At 49.7% G+C, this 14,005-nt stretch overlaps 1 protein-coding gene across 2 annotated transcripts in view; it reads right to left on the minus strand.

Moving 5' to 3' along the window:
- Positions 1–12,240, minus strand: part of FGFRL1 (fibroblast growth factor receptor like 1) — a 132,051-nt gene extending 119,811 nt beyond the window's left edge. Inside the window, exons 1-3 of one of the 2 annotated variants that reach the window (XM_078149027.1) lie at positions 11,337–12,240; positions 9,199–9,240; positions 8,844–8,953 (exon numbers count right to left, since the gene is read on the minus strand). In XM_078149027.1, coding sequence (XP_078005153.1) covers positions 8,844–8,904 — 61 coding nt within the window. In that variant the 5' untranslated portion in view covers positions 8,905–8,953; positions 9,199–9,240; positions 11,337–12,240. The remainder of the gene's footprint in view (positions 1–8,843; positions 8,954–9,198; positions 9,241–11,336) is intronic. The other variant, XM_078149026.1, reaches the window with a different exon arrangement.
- Positions 12,241–14,005: the final 1,765 nt, after the last annotated feature.

Raw genomic sequence — 14,005 nt, forward strand, 5'->3', positions numbered from 1 at the left:
ATTTTAATGGGGTTCCTCCCTCCTTTTATCTATAGAAGCATAGAACGATAGACCTGGAAATGACCATTTTACCGACAAGGAAATTGAGACCCAGAGAGGCTGACATACCCAGGGTCAAAACCAGTGTCAAGAGCTAGGACATACAGTTTCCAGGTCATTTCCACTGTATCATATTTATAAGATAGCTTATATAATTGCAGACCTCAGGGCCTAGCTCATGTCTTACCTCATTGGGAAATCCTTCTCCTCCAGGCCACTCTATAGTCCACCTTCCCTTAGTAGATGTTCTCTGGAACTGCTCAGCTGATAAACACATCCCAACCCCAGCCAGTCAACATACCCAGAGCCACCCCCAACTTTGGGGTTTGTGCTCCACTCACACAACTGATGTCCCCTGGCATGCTTAATTTTTTCCCCTTCCCTCTCTTCCAATTCTCCTCCTTCTTCAACATTCAAGTTCCACTTCCTCCAGGAGGCCTTTGGTGTCCACCGCAGACCCCAGTGAATATTTCTCTTCTTCTAACCTCCCACGGTATATGTGGTCTGAAGCAAAAGCCTGGGCAGCTGATCACACATGACCCAGTAACATATTACCTGCAATGTTCTCCTCATATCTTAGCTCCCCTACTGGACTGAGGACACCCTGTGTAGCCTGACGCCCTATCTCCCACACTGAATTCCCAGACAAAAAAATACAGTGACGTGGGGTAACAGAAAGAGAACTGAATTTGTCGTCAGAGGGAAGTGGCTTTGAATCCCAGCACTACTGCCCAAAAGGGACTCTGAGCCACTCACCTCTCCTTCTCTCTGTAAAAAGAGAAAAGTTGGGCTTTATGATCTCTAGGATTCCTTCCATCTCTAAATCCTATGGTCCTGAGACTCCACTCCCTACATGAGAGATGAATGAGGCCAAAGGCTCAAAATTAAATATGGGAGACCTTCACATAGTCTACAGATATAGTAGAAGGAACCCTAGCCTTGGAGTTAGGAGAACTGTACTCCCAATTTCTGTCTTATCTGTTTCTACATAGTTATGTGGCTAGTCTTGACTCTGGGGCCTCAGCTTCCCCATCTAGGCATTGAGACTCTCTGGTCTCTAAGGTCCCTTCCAACTCTGGTGTTCCAGAATAGAGAAGCTAGGAGAATAGCCAAGAATTCTGCCCAAGACGCAGCTGCAAATCCCATGATTCCCAGCCCACCCTGACTCCAGCCTCAAGACACTGAGTGCTCTTGGAAAAGCTGCTTTAAAAAAAAAAAACAGATTTCTGTCTTCATCTGCCCAACAGGAGCAGCCACAGAATCACCCCAGGTGCTCTCCTGTGAGGTGTCCTGGGCCCCCTGGGATGAAAGACTCTGGAGACACACAACAAGCTAGTAACCCACTCCAACAGCCCCCACAGGATCCCAAAGCTAACTGAGGGAAGGCAGAGGGTCAGTACTCCATCACGGTGAACCAAATAAGACCACCTCCAGAGATCCACACCAGCAGAAAAGCTTACTTACACCCCTCTCCAAAGAGACACCAAAGGGGAAAAAAAAGAAAAGAAAAAACAGCAGAAAGTTAAGTGACTCCCCCAAGGTCACACAGCTCCCCAGCCCTGGCGTAAGGGGAATGCACTGACATCCAAACACCCCAGTTTTCACTAAACTCACAAAACCCCCCAAAAAGCACCCTCAGCATAAAAGACAAACTTAGGGAGAGCAACAGAATGGGACAAGTGGTTTATTAAGTTAAACGAAGCTGGGGGGAAAAAAATATTTCCACTGATTATAGCAACACTGGGGCTGTGTGTGAAAGGGGAGCATTGAAGGGCAGGACTTTCAAACACACTCCAGATTCTCACTGGGGCGGCCAGCCTAGGGAACAGAGAAAGCACCATTGATTCTCCGCCTGTGCGATGAATAAAGCAACGGCCTCACATTTATTTTTTCCAGACCAGGCAAAAGAAGACTTTTGTTCAGGGTTTTTTCCCCTCCACCCCTCTTGGTGACAATGATTTATTTACCGTTTCCAGGAGCCAGGGCCAAAATGGGCCAAGAACATCATCTCAACTCCATTCATTTCCCCAAGCATCAGAAAAGGCTTTTCTCCCCCAACCCAGACTGTACAAACTCCTGTTCAACAATCCCATACCCTGAGGTCTTAGCAGGCCCTAGAGCTGTGGCTGCCCTCCTCTGCGGCCACCTCGATCTACTAGTCTAGCCTCCAAGCTAAGAGCTTGCTCCCCACCCAAATCTGCCACCTTAGGGGGGAAAACTTCCATTTTAACACCACAATCTGGTACCATGCAAAGAACGCTGGACTTGTACAAGAAGACCCTCAGTTCAGAGCAGCTGGTGGCGCAGTAGATAGAGCACCAGCCCTGAAGTCAGGAGGACCTGAGTTCAAATCCGACCTCAGACCAAACACTTGACACTTACTAGCTGTGTTACCCTGGGCAAGTCACTTAGCCCCAATTGCCTAAAAGACAAAAACAAAAAACAAAGAAGACCTGAGTTCAAATCCTGCCTCAGACACTTACTTAGCTTCATGACCCTCAAGCAAGACACTTCACATCTCAATCTCGGTTTCCTCATATGTAAAACAGGCATAATAATAATAATATCTATTTCACAGGGTTGTTAGGAGGTTTAAACGGGGTAACATTTGTAAAGAACTTTGAAAATCTTAAGAGCGCTATCTATATAAATGCTAGTTATTACTGGTTGGTCAACCCAGGAATATTAGCCACCAAAGATGAGCATTTAAAGCAATATAAATTCAAATCTGACAGGCAATTTACTAAGGAGCTTATTGTGTGACAGCTCCTTTGGGAATTAGGAAGTCAAAGCCCCTCCTAGAGGGCTGGGCTGTTACATTTTAGCCTCTGTATCCTTGACAAGTAGAAGGCAATTAACTAAACATTTGTTGGATTGAATTAAATTGACACAGGACTCAGTCTCCACTCTCAGAGAATTTACAATCTAAACTCATGGAATTGCCGTTTTATACAAAGGTCTGCTCAAAAAAGTCTTACAACTAAGAGAATCATCCTACCATGTTTCATCTTTGTACGGAGGCCACCTGAGGTTCTAGAAGACCATGCCAGTCAAGAGCCAAGTCTGGCCAACCCTACCATTTGAAAATACTCATCACCAGGCAGATGGCCCCAAAAGAGCGAATTTTTGGATCACAGCATATTAAAGACCATCATGGAAAGTGGAAGGCTTGGGCTCTAGGTAGTGGGAGGGAAGACCCATGTAACTGAGGCCAGAGAACTTTAAGAAACTGCCAATAAAGACAGTGCTATGAAATTTGGGAGATAAATGCTGCTTTCACAACAGGTAAAAAGGCCTATTTTACTCTACTTTAATAGACTAAGACGTCTTATAACAGGGGTGGAGAACCTGCAGCCTCCAGGCCACATGTGGCCCTCTAGGTCCCAAGTGCAGCCCTTTTACTGAATCCAAACTTCACAGAACAAATCCTAGAGGGCCACATGCAGCCTGGAGGCTGCAGGTTCCCTACCCCTGCCCTATAAAATCAGTCAAAGCGATGACTTGAGCCCTTTTTGAAAATTGAGAAGCCACTGGCCATGAGGGGTTCAGTGTGATTCAATGAAAAGAGAGAGCACCTAGCTCTGTAGCAAGGGAATCCAGGTGTGATCGCTGCCTCTGACACTCACTTTCTGAGTGATCCTGGGTTTCAATTTTCTTACCTGTAAACTCTCAGTGTAGGATTCTTTATGGTCTATGATCCTATGACCCTATGACTACAGGCACAACTCAGAGAAAACATCCTTTTGTCCTTGAATGCAGAAAACAGAGGAAGCCCAAAAGGGTCAGAAACCATTCAAGAGGAAAAGTTCACATCGTGGAAGCACTTCCCAGCATACAGCACAGAGAAGCCTTCTGTTATACCAATCTCCTTGCATGTGCTTTTTGGACTGAATCTCTCCAATCTTCTCTACAAGAATGGAAACTGGAATGGCTCCAAAAAACAAAAAGAAGGTAAATATTGGAGTATTTTCAAGTTAAAGTGGTTTGGTTGGGTTTTTTTTAATTCACAAACTTGGGGAGAATTTAGGGAGGGTGGTTATTGGTTGTAGTGCTTTGTTTTTAAATAAAGAAAATTTGAAATTAACAGCTTCTCTCTCTCTCCTCTTCTCTCTCTCTCTCTCTCTCTCTCTTCTCTCTCTTCTCTCCTCTCTCTCTCTCTCTCCTCTTCTCTCTCTCTCTCTCTCTCTCCCTCTCTCCCTCTCTCCTCTCCTTCTCTCTCTCCTCTTCTCTCTCTTCTCTCTTCTCTCTCTCTTTCTCTCTCTTCTCTTCTCTCTCCTCTTCTCTCTCTCTTCTCTCTTCTCTCTCTCTCTTTCTCTCTCTTCTCTTCTCTCTCTCCTCTTCTCTCTCTCTCCCTCTCTCTCCCTCTCTCCCTCTCCCTCTCCTTCTCCCTCTCCCTCTCCCTCTCCTCCTCTCCCTCTCTCTCCTCCTCTCCTTCTCTCTCTCTCTCTTCTCTCTCCTCTTTCTCTCTTCTCTCTCTCTCCTCTTCCCTTCTGTCTCTCCTCTCCTTCTCTCTCTCTCTCTCTCCCTCTCTCCCTCTCCTCTCCCTCTCCCTCTCCCTCTCCCTCTCCCTCTCTCTCTCTCTCTCTCTCTCTCTCTCCCTCTCTCCCTCTCTCCCTCTCTCCTCTCCTTCTCTCTCTCCTCTTCTCTCTTTCTCTCTCTCCTCTTCTCTCTCTCTTTCTCTCTCTTCTCTCTCTCTCCTCTTCTCTCTCTCCTTCTCTCTCTTCTCTTCTCTCTCTCCTCTTCCCTTCTGTCTCTCCTCTTCTCTTCTCTCTCTCTCTCTCTTTCTCTCTCTCCTCTTCTCTCTCTGAATAGAAATCTATAGGAAAACTGACAACATGCAATATTTATTTTCTTAGTGCCTCTTTCCAGGTCTAATGACATTTTGTTGGTTTAAGAACATGTATGACATACACAGCTTGGCCCACTCACAAACTTAACACATTTGAGAAAGAAATATGAAGGCCTAGGGAAAAAAAGTCCAAAAAAAATTCAAGAAAAGCCGATTCCTTCCCACCTTTTTTCCTTTTCCCCCTATTTCTGAGAGAAACACACACAAAAAAAGGAAAAAATTCTCCCTAAAACCTTTCAGCTCCTTTCCAGGTGGTCCCTTGTCTATGTGGGCCTCTTAAACCCAGGAGAGCTTGGAATTAAGAGAAGCTTCAGATGAATTCTGAGACCAGGTATGCCAATAGAGAGGTGGGCTTGAGAGGAAACTGAGTTCCCAGAAGAAAGGTGAGGGAAAAGGAAGTTGTTAAGACTGCACTCCACTGGCTTTAAACCAGAGTAAAAAGCCAGCTAAGGGTAACAGTCTCAGGGGCATTCACAGAGTTGCTATTTGCCCTTTCCTAAGTCTCTACCTCAGAATTTTACTCTCTCCTCCAGTATGGTCAGTCTCATAAAAGGGCCACCTGCCTGAAATACGGAGATCTGAGTCTAAGCTGGCTCCTTTCTCACTGGGCATGACCCTGGGGGCAGATCTCTTAAGCAATGTGGGCTTCAGTTTTCTCATCTGTACAATGGGATTAACATTATACCATTTCCCATAAAGGCTATCATGAGAAAAGTGCTTTGTAAAATCTTACTGAACTATAGAAGTGGAGTGATTATTATTATCCTATAAAATTAACCTCAGGAGAAGACCGGCCACTCGGGCTCCCCATTTGCCCACCAAACCCTGGCCAGTGCCAGCAGCTCAAAGAAAGGAGTGTCTCATGCCAGGCCCAGTGACACTGAATAACTCCCTCCTGAGCAGCGAGGTTTGAATTCCAACCCCGAAACTCCCACCCATTCCCCTCCCCCCATAGAGGGGGCTTCTCTTGGACTGGGCACTGGACAGGACTTTGGTGGGCTTCCCAACTGGCCCGTAATGAGAGAGGGCACAAGGGACGAACTAGATCAAAGAAGATGAAAGAGAAATCAAAGTCCAAATCTCAGTGCCAATTCGGGGTGGGGGGGTGGGAGTGGGGAAGGGGGATTAACCCATTCCCTTCCAAAGGAATATCAATTCCCCTAAGCCAAGACACCAGGGCAAACCCCTTGCCCCGTCTGGGTGGCGCGGATCCCAAACTTGTGGGCAGCCCCCACCCACCAGACTAGTCCCTCCCTGGGCAGGAAGGAGGGGGCAGGGATGTGTGTGGCATTGGGCCGAGCCTGGGCCATCCTGCTGGACCTGCTGCAGCCCGACCCAAACATTGCCATATACGGTCACTCAAGGCGCAGGAAGGGCTTGGAAACCGCCGCTCCAATTGGAGGGGACTCTGAACCACCAGCCAGGAAACGGTGGGGTACGAGAGGAGGGAGGGGGGTGAGCTAACACTAATCCATCCCCCGGACCCCAGGAAAAGAGACGGGGAAAACCATGGGGATGCCAGCCAGTGTCCAGCTCTTCTCCCCAGCTATGCCTCCCAGGAGCCTCCAAGCCAAACCTGGTAACCAGTCCTCTGACCCAGCAAATTGCAAACCCCTTTTGCTTCCAGGACACATATACCATTGGGACACACACTGCCAGTTCTCAAAAGAGATTTCTTCCCACCCCTAAAAATACCCCATGTGAGCCTTTCTCCAGCCAGGGTCACTCAATGAGGCCCTCCCTCATACCCCAATAGCAGCAGACCTCTGCTATAACACTGGGGATTGTAATAACAGCTCCAAATAAGATGTGGCCCCAACCATGCCAACAGGTCAAAACCTACTACTTCATAGCTCCAGATATGGCCTCAGACAAATCATATTATTACATGCTTCGATCAGATCAAAGTTACAGATACAGACATGTCACTGGTCTCCCAACTCGTGCAGGGGAACAGCTTGCTTTCCCTATGACCGTCATCACCTTTCCAACTTTCTGAAACACATTCTCCCCGATGGGCTATGAAACCAGCACACAGGAGCAGGAAATAGTTTCCCTGCTGTCCAATGGGCTCAGTCTGTGGAATGAGCATGACTTGTGTCTCCATTTCCAATAACAACACCTATCCTCTGTGCCGAGGAGCTATTTCCCCCTCCTCCCCTAGGGATAAAATGAAAAAGACATGTTATGTTAACCTCCACCCTCCTATCTGTGTTTGTGTGGCCCTAGAAGCCAGGACTCAGCGGGTGCGTTCCCTTGCTTTCTCTCTGAATATACATGATATTTTTATCTTTTGGAGAAAGAACTGCAATTTTCATCCATGAGGTCTTCACGCAACCCTGGCCAACTTCCGCTATAGTGAGTTTTTCCTTCCCTTGGGCTCCAGAATCACTTGGAACACTCCAGTTCTCCCATTGCTGCCTCTTTACCAGGTTCACCTCTGTCAGCCACTCACTGTAACTCAGACATCCACATCCTCCCTAAACCAGATGAGCCCAAGACCCAAAAAGACTGAAGAATCCAGCCCAGAGCAGAGAGAGAATATCAGGCAAGGAAGATGAAAAATAAGTCTATTCTGTGGGCCCCAACCCACAGTGACTTGAGGGCTGAACTTCTCCCCAATGCAGTCCATCCCTCCCCCAAGGGCCCTTGGGACCAGCTGCAAGAATGATATACATCCATGAGGTCACTTTCTTCCCCCCATTCCCCACAATGGAGGCAGGCCCCATCCAGACTAGAATCCAGACTTCTCAGACTGCCTCCTTGTATGCCTCAATGCTGCTTTCCCCTTCAGTCATCTCCCAGATGCCTGGTCTTCATGGCCCTCTGGCCTCTGAGGAGGCTGAGCCTTAGACCTCTTGCTGCCAGAAATGAAGTGGGTTTTTGCAAGCCCATGGGTTTCTAGGATGATACTAGCTGGTCTAAATGATCAGCTACCCAAGCAAAAGGCCACGAGAGAAATAAGTACTGAATGGCTAATCCATGCCACCCTTATTTCTTCATCCTGTGTGGGTAGAGGTAGTGGGGTGGGGAATGGGGCTGCCATCCTGACTCACTTAACTGAAATAGAGAGCCCTCCCCTTCTGCAAAGTGAAGGTAGCCCCCCCAGAGTAGGCCACTGCTTCCTCCAGCTCTTTCTCCTTTAGGGGGCTGGGCTCCCATTGGCCACCTCCCCGTTCAGGGCTGGGGATCATTTTTGTCATTGTTGTTTTTTGTTGTTGTTTTTTAACTCTTGTCTTGGGGGTAGGTTGGCAGGGTCACCTGCTTATTGAAATCTGAGTGCCTGGCCTGGGGTGACCAGAGCTCAAATATGCAGTAGCTGTTGAGGACTGTCACAGGTCTGTCAGCTGGGACAGGCCAGGGATGTGTTTGTTCGGCCAGCTACTGGGAAGACACGAGGGGAGGCCTGGCAGGGAGGGGAAGAGGGGGATAGGGAGGCCCTGCCAGGCAGCCAGGAATGCTATTGTTTGCTTTCAACCATGACACCCAAAATCTGGAAGCTGCTTAACCAACGCTTCTCCCCTATCCCTCACTAAACAGTCATTCCCTAGAACTCACCTGTAGCTATAGTTTTCTCTTAAAAAAGAAAAAGAAAAAGAAAGGAAAAAGAAAAAGTATTCCAAAAAAAAAAGAGAGAGAGAAAACTAGTTTGTCTTAATTAGTGATGTCACACCCTACAGCCCAGAGCCAGGTGGGAAAATGTGTGTAAGCAAGAACACGGCCTGCTTTTATGCATCAGTGCACAAATCTATATGCCTGCAGTGGGAATGCAGAACCAATCCAGGGAGAGACAGAGACAGAGAGACAGACAGAAACAGAGAGAAAGAGAGACATTTCAGACTTTTGGAAAGAAAATCCAGTTTATGTACAGACAATCAAATAACTAGATAAGCCACCAGCAAGCAGCTGGGAAGAGCCAAAAATTGCCTGCCTCCTGGGAGCTCAGTCTACTCACCTCGGGCAGAATCAGACATCGAGAAAATCCCCAAGAAGACCAACACAAACCAAAATTCCATCTCTGGGCTTAGGTCCTCCTCATGTACAAATGTTCTGTGGCCTCAAAACCTGGAGAAAAGAAAAGGTGGGGAGGAGAAGGGAGAACAGAGAACAGAGAACTCAACATCTTCAATCCTCCAGACCGAGAGTGAATCAAACACTGCAAAACAAAGACCCAAGCCATGACTCCCCCCTAACATCCACATCTCATCTTCTCCCGATCTCTCTCCCCTCCACAGCTTGCTCTGCCCTAAATCTGGGCTTTCACTGACTATCAATCCCAGGTCCCTAAGAATGAAGGCTTCTCCACTTACAAGGGGGCAGACAGGCAGGCCCAGGTCTCTCCTCCGGCCAGGCTTTAAAAAAAAAAAAGTTGACAAGTTCTCAAGCCCAACCAAAAAAAAAAAAGAAAAAATCAACCAGCCCCAGAAGCAGTAATAGATCAAGGAAGTCTTGTGAGAAAGCCTAGGAGCAAAACTGAAGAACTAAGTCTTCCCATTCATCTTGGGTCGAAATGTTCTGCCCAGGGAAGTACTATGGAGCCCCCTGCGCAGGCTGGCTCCCGGCTGCATTATCTGAAGGTTGAATTATTCTTAGCAGCCGCTTGCTGCCTCGCCTCGCCTCCCCTTAACCCCCCCTCCCATTATTTAAAGTTGCACTTGCTGCTGGCTCCTGTCAGAAAGGAAGTTGGGCTCCTGTTTCTTCCAGAGAAAGAAAGAATAGGAAAAGGGAGATGGGGGGGGGGAAATCTTTCTAGGTATCAAAGCCAGACAAAGGGTTTACATTAATTACACTCTGCTCGGCTCCTCTACCTCTCACTCTCTAAACACTGTCTGAATTCCTGGCCCTTGTAAACTCCCAGTTGTAAGCACTTCGTGCCCTGGGGACACACAACACGAAGGCAGCCCGTCCAACTACGAGAAGAATCGCACCCGGCCATTAGCTTACAAATTTGCACCAGAAGTTCTTGAACGTGGAGAAAAAGACATGGGGGGTGGGGTGGAGGGAGGGGGGGATATTGGGAGGCTCTGCCCCCAGGCTAGGGGCAGACCTAGCCCACATGGGGGGAGGGAGCAAAAGGAGGGGGTGCAAGAGATGTACAAGGTTTCTAGTCATTGGACAGGGGAGAAAGGGTGAGTTTGAAAGCGTGGGTAAAGAAAAGTACCGTGGAGATCACTAAGCCTGGGGAGGACAGGCTGGCTCAGTGTGACCCCTGGATCTGTGAGGAAAATGGAAAGACTCCCTCCCCCTGCCCTCAACACTCACTTTCTCTCTCTCTCTCTGTCTCTGTCTCTCTCTCTCTCTCTCTCTCTCTCTCTCTCTCTCTCTCTCTCTCTCTCTCACACACACACACACACACACACACACACCACACACACACACACACACACACACACCACACACACACACACACACACACACACACACACACCAGGAGACACCCTAGTCTCTTAAAAAAGCTGTTACTGGGAGAGTCAGGACCAGATCCTAAACAGCAAGAAAGCCTGGGAAGAGCCCCTAAAGAGGTCACGGTTACAGCCCCCAGACCATACCCTCAAGGGGAACTGCTACCCTTCCAGAAATACTCCCCAACTCAAGAAACGACCACTGACCACGGCTGGGTTTTTTTTTTTACAAAGATTGTGTTATCACCCACGTACATCGCTCCCTCCCAGCCCCCATAACTAGACAGCGAATTTGAGTTGATCACATCTAAGGGAGAAGGGGACCGAGGTAGATATTTTCAAGTTTCCTATTATGGTTGGGGGCTGAAGCTGGGAGTCAAAAGTGGCTCGGGGGCAAAAAAGGGGTGCAGACTTTGCATTTTCCCAAAGTAAGGCGTTCGTTTGCCCAGGACCTCTTCCCTGCTGGCTCAGGGAATCGCTGCCCCACTGGGCTCCCTGGTCTTTCCCAGTTCCCTTGCCCAGAACCACCTGCCATCAGCCAAGGCCTGAGCTGCTCAGCTGTGTGGTAAGAATCGAGGGTCTCCAGTGATTAGGAAGGGAAGTAGCTGGGGAGAACCCAGAGATCACTGACTAAGACAAGGGTCTTCGTAGAGTATGGAAAAAAGGAACCCCTCACCCCTACTGACCAAAGGAGACCTCACTAAGAATCAAAACCCTCACGAAGCAGAGGAATCCTGCGAGCATCGGAAGCCCCCATTCACCAAGGAGAACCTCTGCTTAGGGGTCCAGGGGAGAACCAGGAATCCCTTCCCATTGACAAGAGGGCACCTGCCTGGGCTGGAGAATGAACGAGAGCCTCCCCCTGGTCCACAGACTGCCTGGGACAGCGGAGAATCGAGAAGTCCCACTGATCGGGGGAACCGGACCTGCTTGGGATAGGGGAACACAGGGAGCTCCCACGGACTACAGGAGGGATCAATCTGCCCGGGATCGGGGCAATCCCCAGAGCCGGGGAACGCGGATGGGGGTGGGGGTTAGGGACTCACCTCAAGCTGCTGGGACGCCCGCTCCGCTGCTCACAGACTCCCGCCGGGGTGTCCGTCCCGGTTCATTCCTAGGGCTTCCTCCCACCCTTCTCGCAGTAAATCCAGCCTCCTCAGTCTCTCCCTGCGGGCAGTAAGCTCCTCATTGTAGCCTCAGTCCTTCCGCCCTCCCGAGCTGGGCTAAGGCAGGCGGGGCGAGCAAAGGAGGGCGGGCGACGCAGCGCGGGCACTACCTGGCGTACTCGGTCCGCTCGCTTGCCCGCCGGCCTGCCTGCCTTTCCCTCCCGCGGGGCCCTGGCCAGGGCTGGGGTCGGGTCCGAGGGGGCGGGGGCAGCAGGCGGCGGGAGCCCAGCTCCTCCCCGGCGGGGGGTGGGGACGGGACGGGGCGGGGCTGGGCAGGCGGAGGGCAGGAGCCCCCAGGGCGCGCCCAGAGATACCTGCGGCGGCCGCGCCCGCGGCGCCCCCGGCCAGACCCGAGGCTCTCGGAGGACCACAGGCACCGCACTGCGCGGGGGCCTCACCGCCCGGAGGGCGCCGACTAAGTGGAAGAGCTCGCGGATGGGCGGGGGAGGCTCCCCGGGGCCGCAGGACACGCACGCACGCACGCACCGGCCACCCTGCCCTGCCCAGCCCTGCCCAGCCGCCGGGCCCGGCTCCCCGACGCAGCTGGCCCCGGGACGGATGTGGCGGGGATGCCCGCGCGGAGTCGGGGTTGGGCGGGGGGAGGGTGAGGGGTCCGGCAGCGCCGAAAAAGGAGAAGAGGAGAGCTCAGGGTTCCGAGCCCTAGAGAGGGGGGCCAGGCCGGGCCGGGGAGCGCAGGGCAGACGTGGGGAGAAAGTAGGGAAAAGTTGGAGGCGCGCAGCCGGCGAGAAGCAACCTTCCCCGCGGGGCTTTGTGGCTCTGGCGGAGCGCGACCCGGCCCCGGCGCCCGCCCTGCTCCGCCCCGCTACAAAACTTTCCACCAATCGGAAGACGCCGCCCCTCCCCTCTTTCTCTCGGACTCTCCCAGTCCTCCCTCCCGCAGGTTAACCCTTATAGAGCGGGGCGGGCAGTGCTGCAGGTCCCCCCAGTGCAGCGCAAAGGCGCAGGTCACCCCCTGCTGCCCGGAGCTGGCCATAGCTCCCTCCCAGATTCTGTCAGCCAGAGCGCACAGGAGGAGGAGGAAGAGGAGGAGGAAAATGGGGGAAGAGGAGAAAGTTTGGAAAGTACACTAGCTCCGCCAGTTAATTTAAGTACTACTGGTGTGACTTTGGGAAAGTTCTTTCTCTGTCCAGGCCTCAGTTTCCCTGCCTATGAAATGATGGATTTGGATTAAATGACTTCTGTGGTGCTTTCTGATTCAAAATCCTATCACAGAGAATTGGATAGTAAGAAAAGAAAGGAAAAGAGGATAATATAGCACTTTAAGACTTGCAAAGTCCCGTACATATATCTCTCAACAACCCAATGAGGGTAGAAAGTTCTGTTGCTTAAGTATTATTATTATAACTCCTTTTTACAGATGAGGAAATTGAGATTCACAGAGATTCCTTGACTTGCTCATGGTTTCCTAGCTAGTAAATGGCAGGGGATGGCTTTAGATTGTCTCTAACTCAAGGCCAGCACTCTTCATTCTATATCAGCAAACTCAAAGTGTGATTCTAGGTCTTCCAGGTCAAAACTAATTTCATCACAATTCTGGGATATCATCTGCCTATTGAAATATTCCCTTTTCCAACTACATATCACATAGATATGTGAGACCAGATTTCTTTATTGCAACTAAAACACATAGCAACAGATTGAACATAGAAGCAAATATGATAACCTAGTAAGCCAGATATTAAAGAGATTTGCAAAAATATATAAAACAATGCCACTCCTCTCATTAAATTGTTTTGGAAAATATAATTATTTTTCATATAAATATGTTCTTTATGTTAACAGTCTTATTTTAAATGAGTATTTTGGAAATTTATCAGTTTTCATATTAATGTGGTAAACTATCCATAGATATAACCCACATAAACAAAAGCCCTCTCAGGTCCTCAGTAATTGAGTATGAAAGGAGTCCTGAGATCAAATTGACAGGGTAGCTGCACTATACCATGCAGTCTTTTTTTTTTTTTGGTGAGGCAATTGGGGTTAAGTGACTTGCCCACAGTCACTCAGCTAGTAAGTGTCAAGTGTCTGAGGCCGGATTTGAATTCAGGTCCTCCCCGACTCCAAGGCTGGAGCTCAAACCACTGCACCACCTAGCTGCCCCAACTATGCAATCTTTATGGGGGAGAAGCCTGGATCTGAGACTTTCCACTCAGCCCCAATGAATGACCCCAAGAGTTTTTCTCTGCCCCCCAATCCTGAATCCCTCCTTCCACACTCCCTTCTCCCCAGGGTCTCTCTCCACATACCTCCACTCTCCTGCACAGTGCAGTAGGATAGAAGTAGCAGCGTGGTGGGAGAATCAGGACACCTGAATTGCAGTCTTGGTTCTGACAAATAGTAGCTGAGAGACTGGCTAAATTCCTTCCCCTCTCTGAGCTTAGATTTGCTTCTCTGTAAGAAAGAGACAATTATATCTGATTTACTTCCCCAGGGTTCTTTTGAAATAATCCTTAAAGAATAATATTGGGGCAGCTAAGTGGCACAGTGGATAGAGTTCCAGCCTTGGAGGCAGGAGGACCTGAGTTCAA

The sequence above is a fragment of the Phascolarctos cinereus genome, unplaced genomic scaffold (genome assembly GCF_003287225.1).
Source record: "Phascolarctos cinereus isolate Bilbo 61053 unplaced genomic scaffold, phaCin_HiC Scaffold_9;HRSCAF=440, whole genome shotgun sequence".
In the NCBI taxonomy this organism is placed as follows: domain Eukaryota; kingdom Metazoa; phylum Chordata; class Mammalia; order Diprotodontia; family Phascolarctidae; genus Phascolarctos; species Phascolarctos cinereus.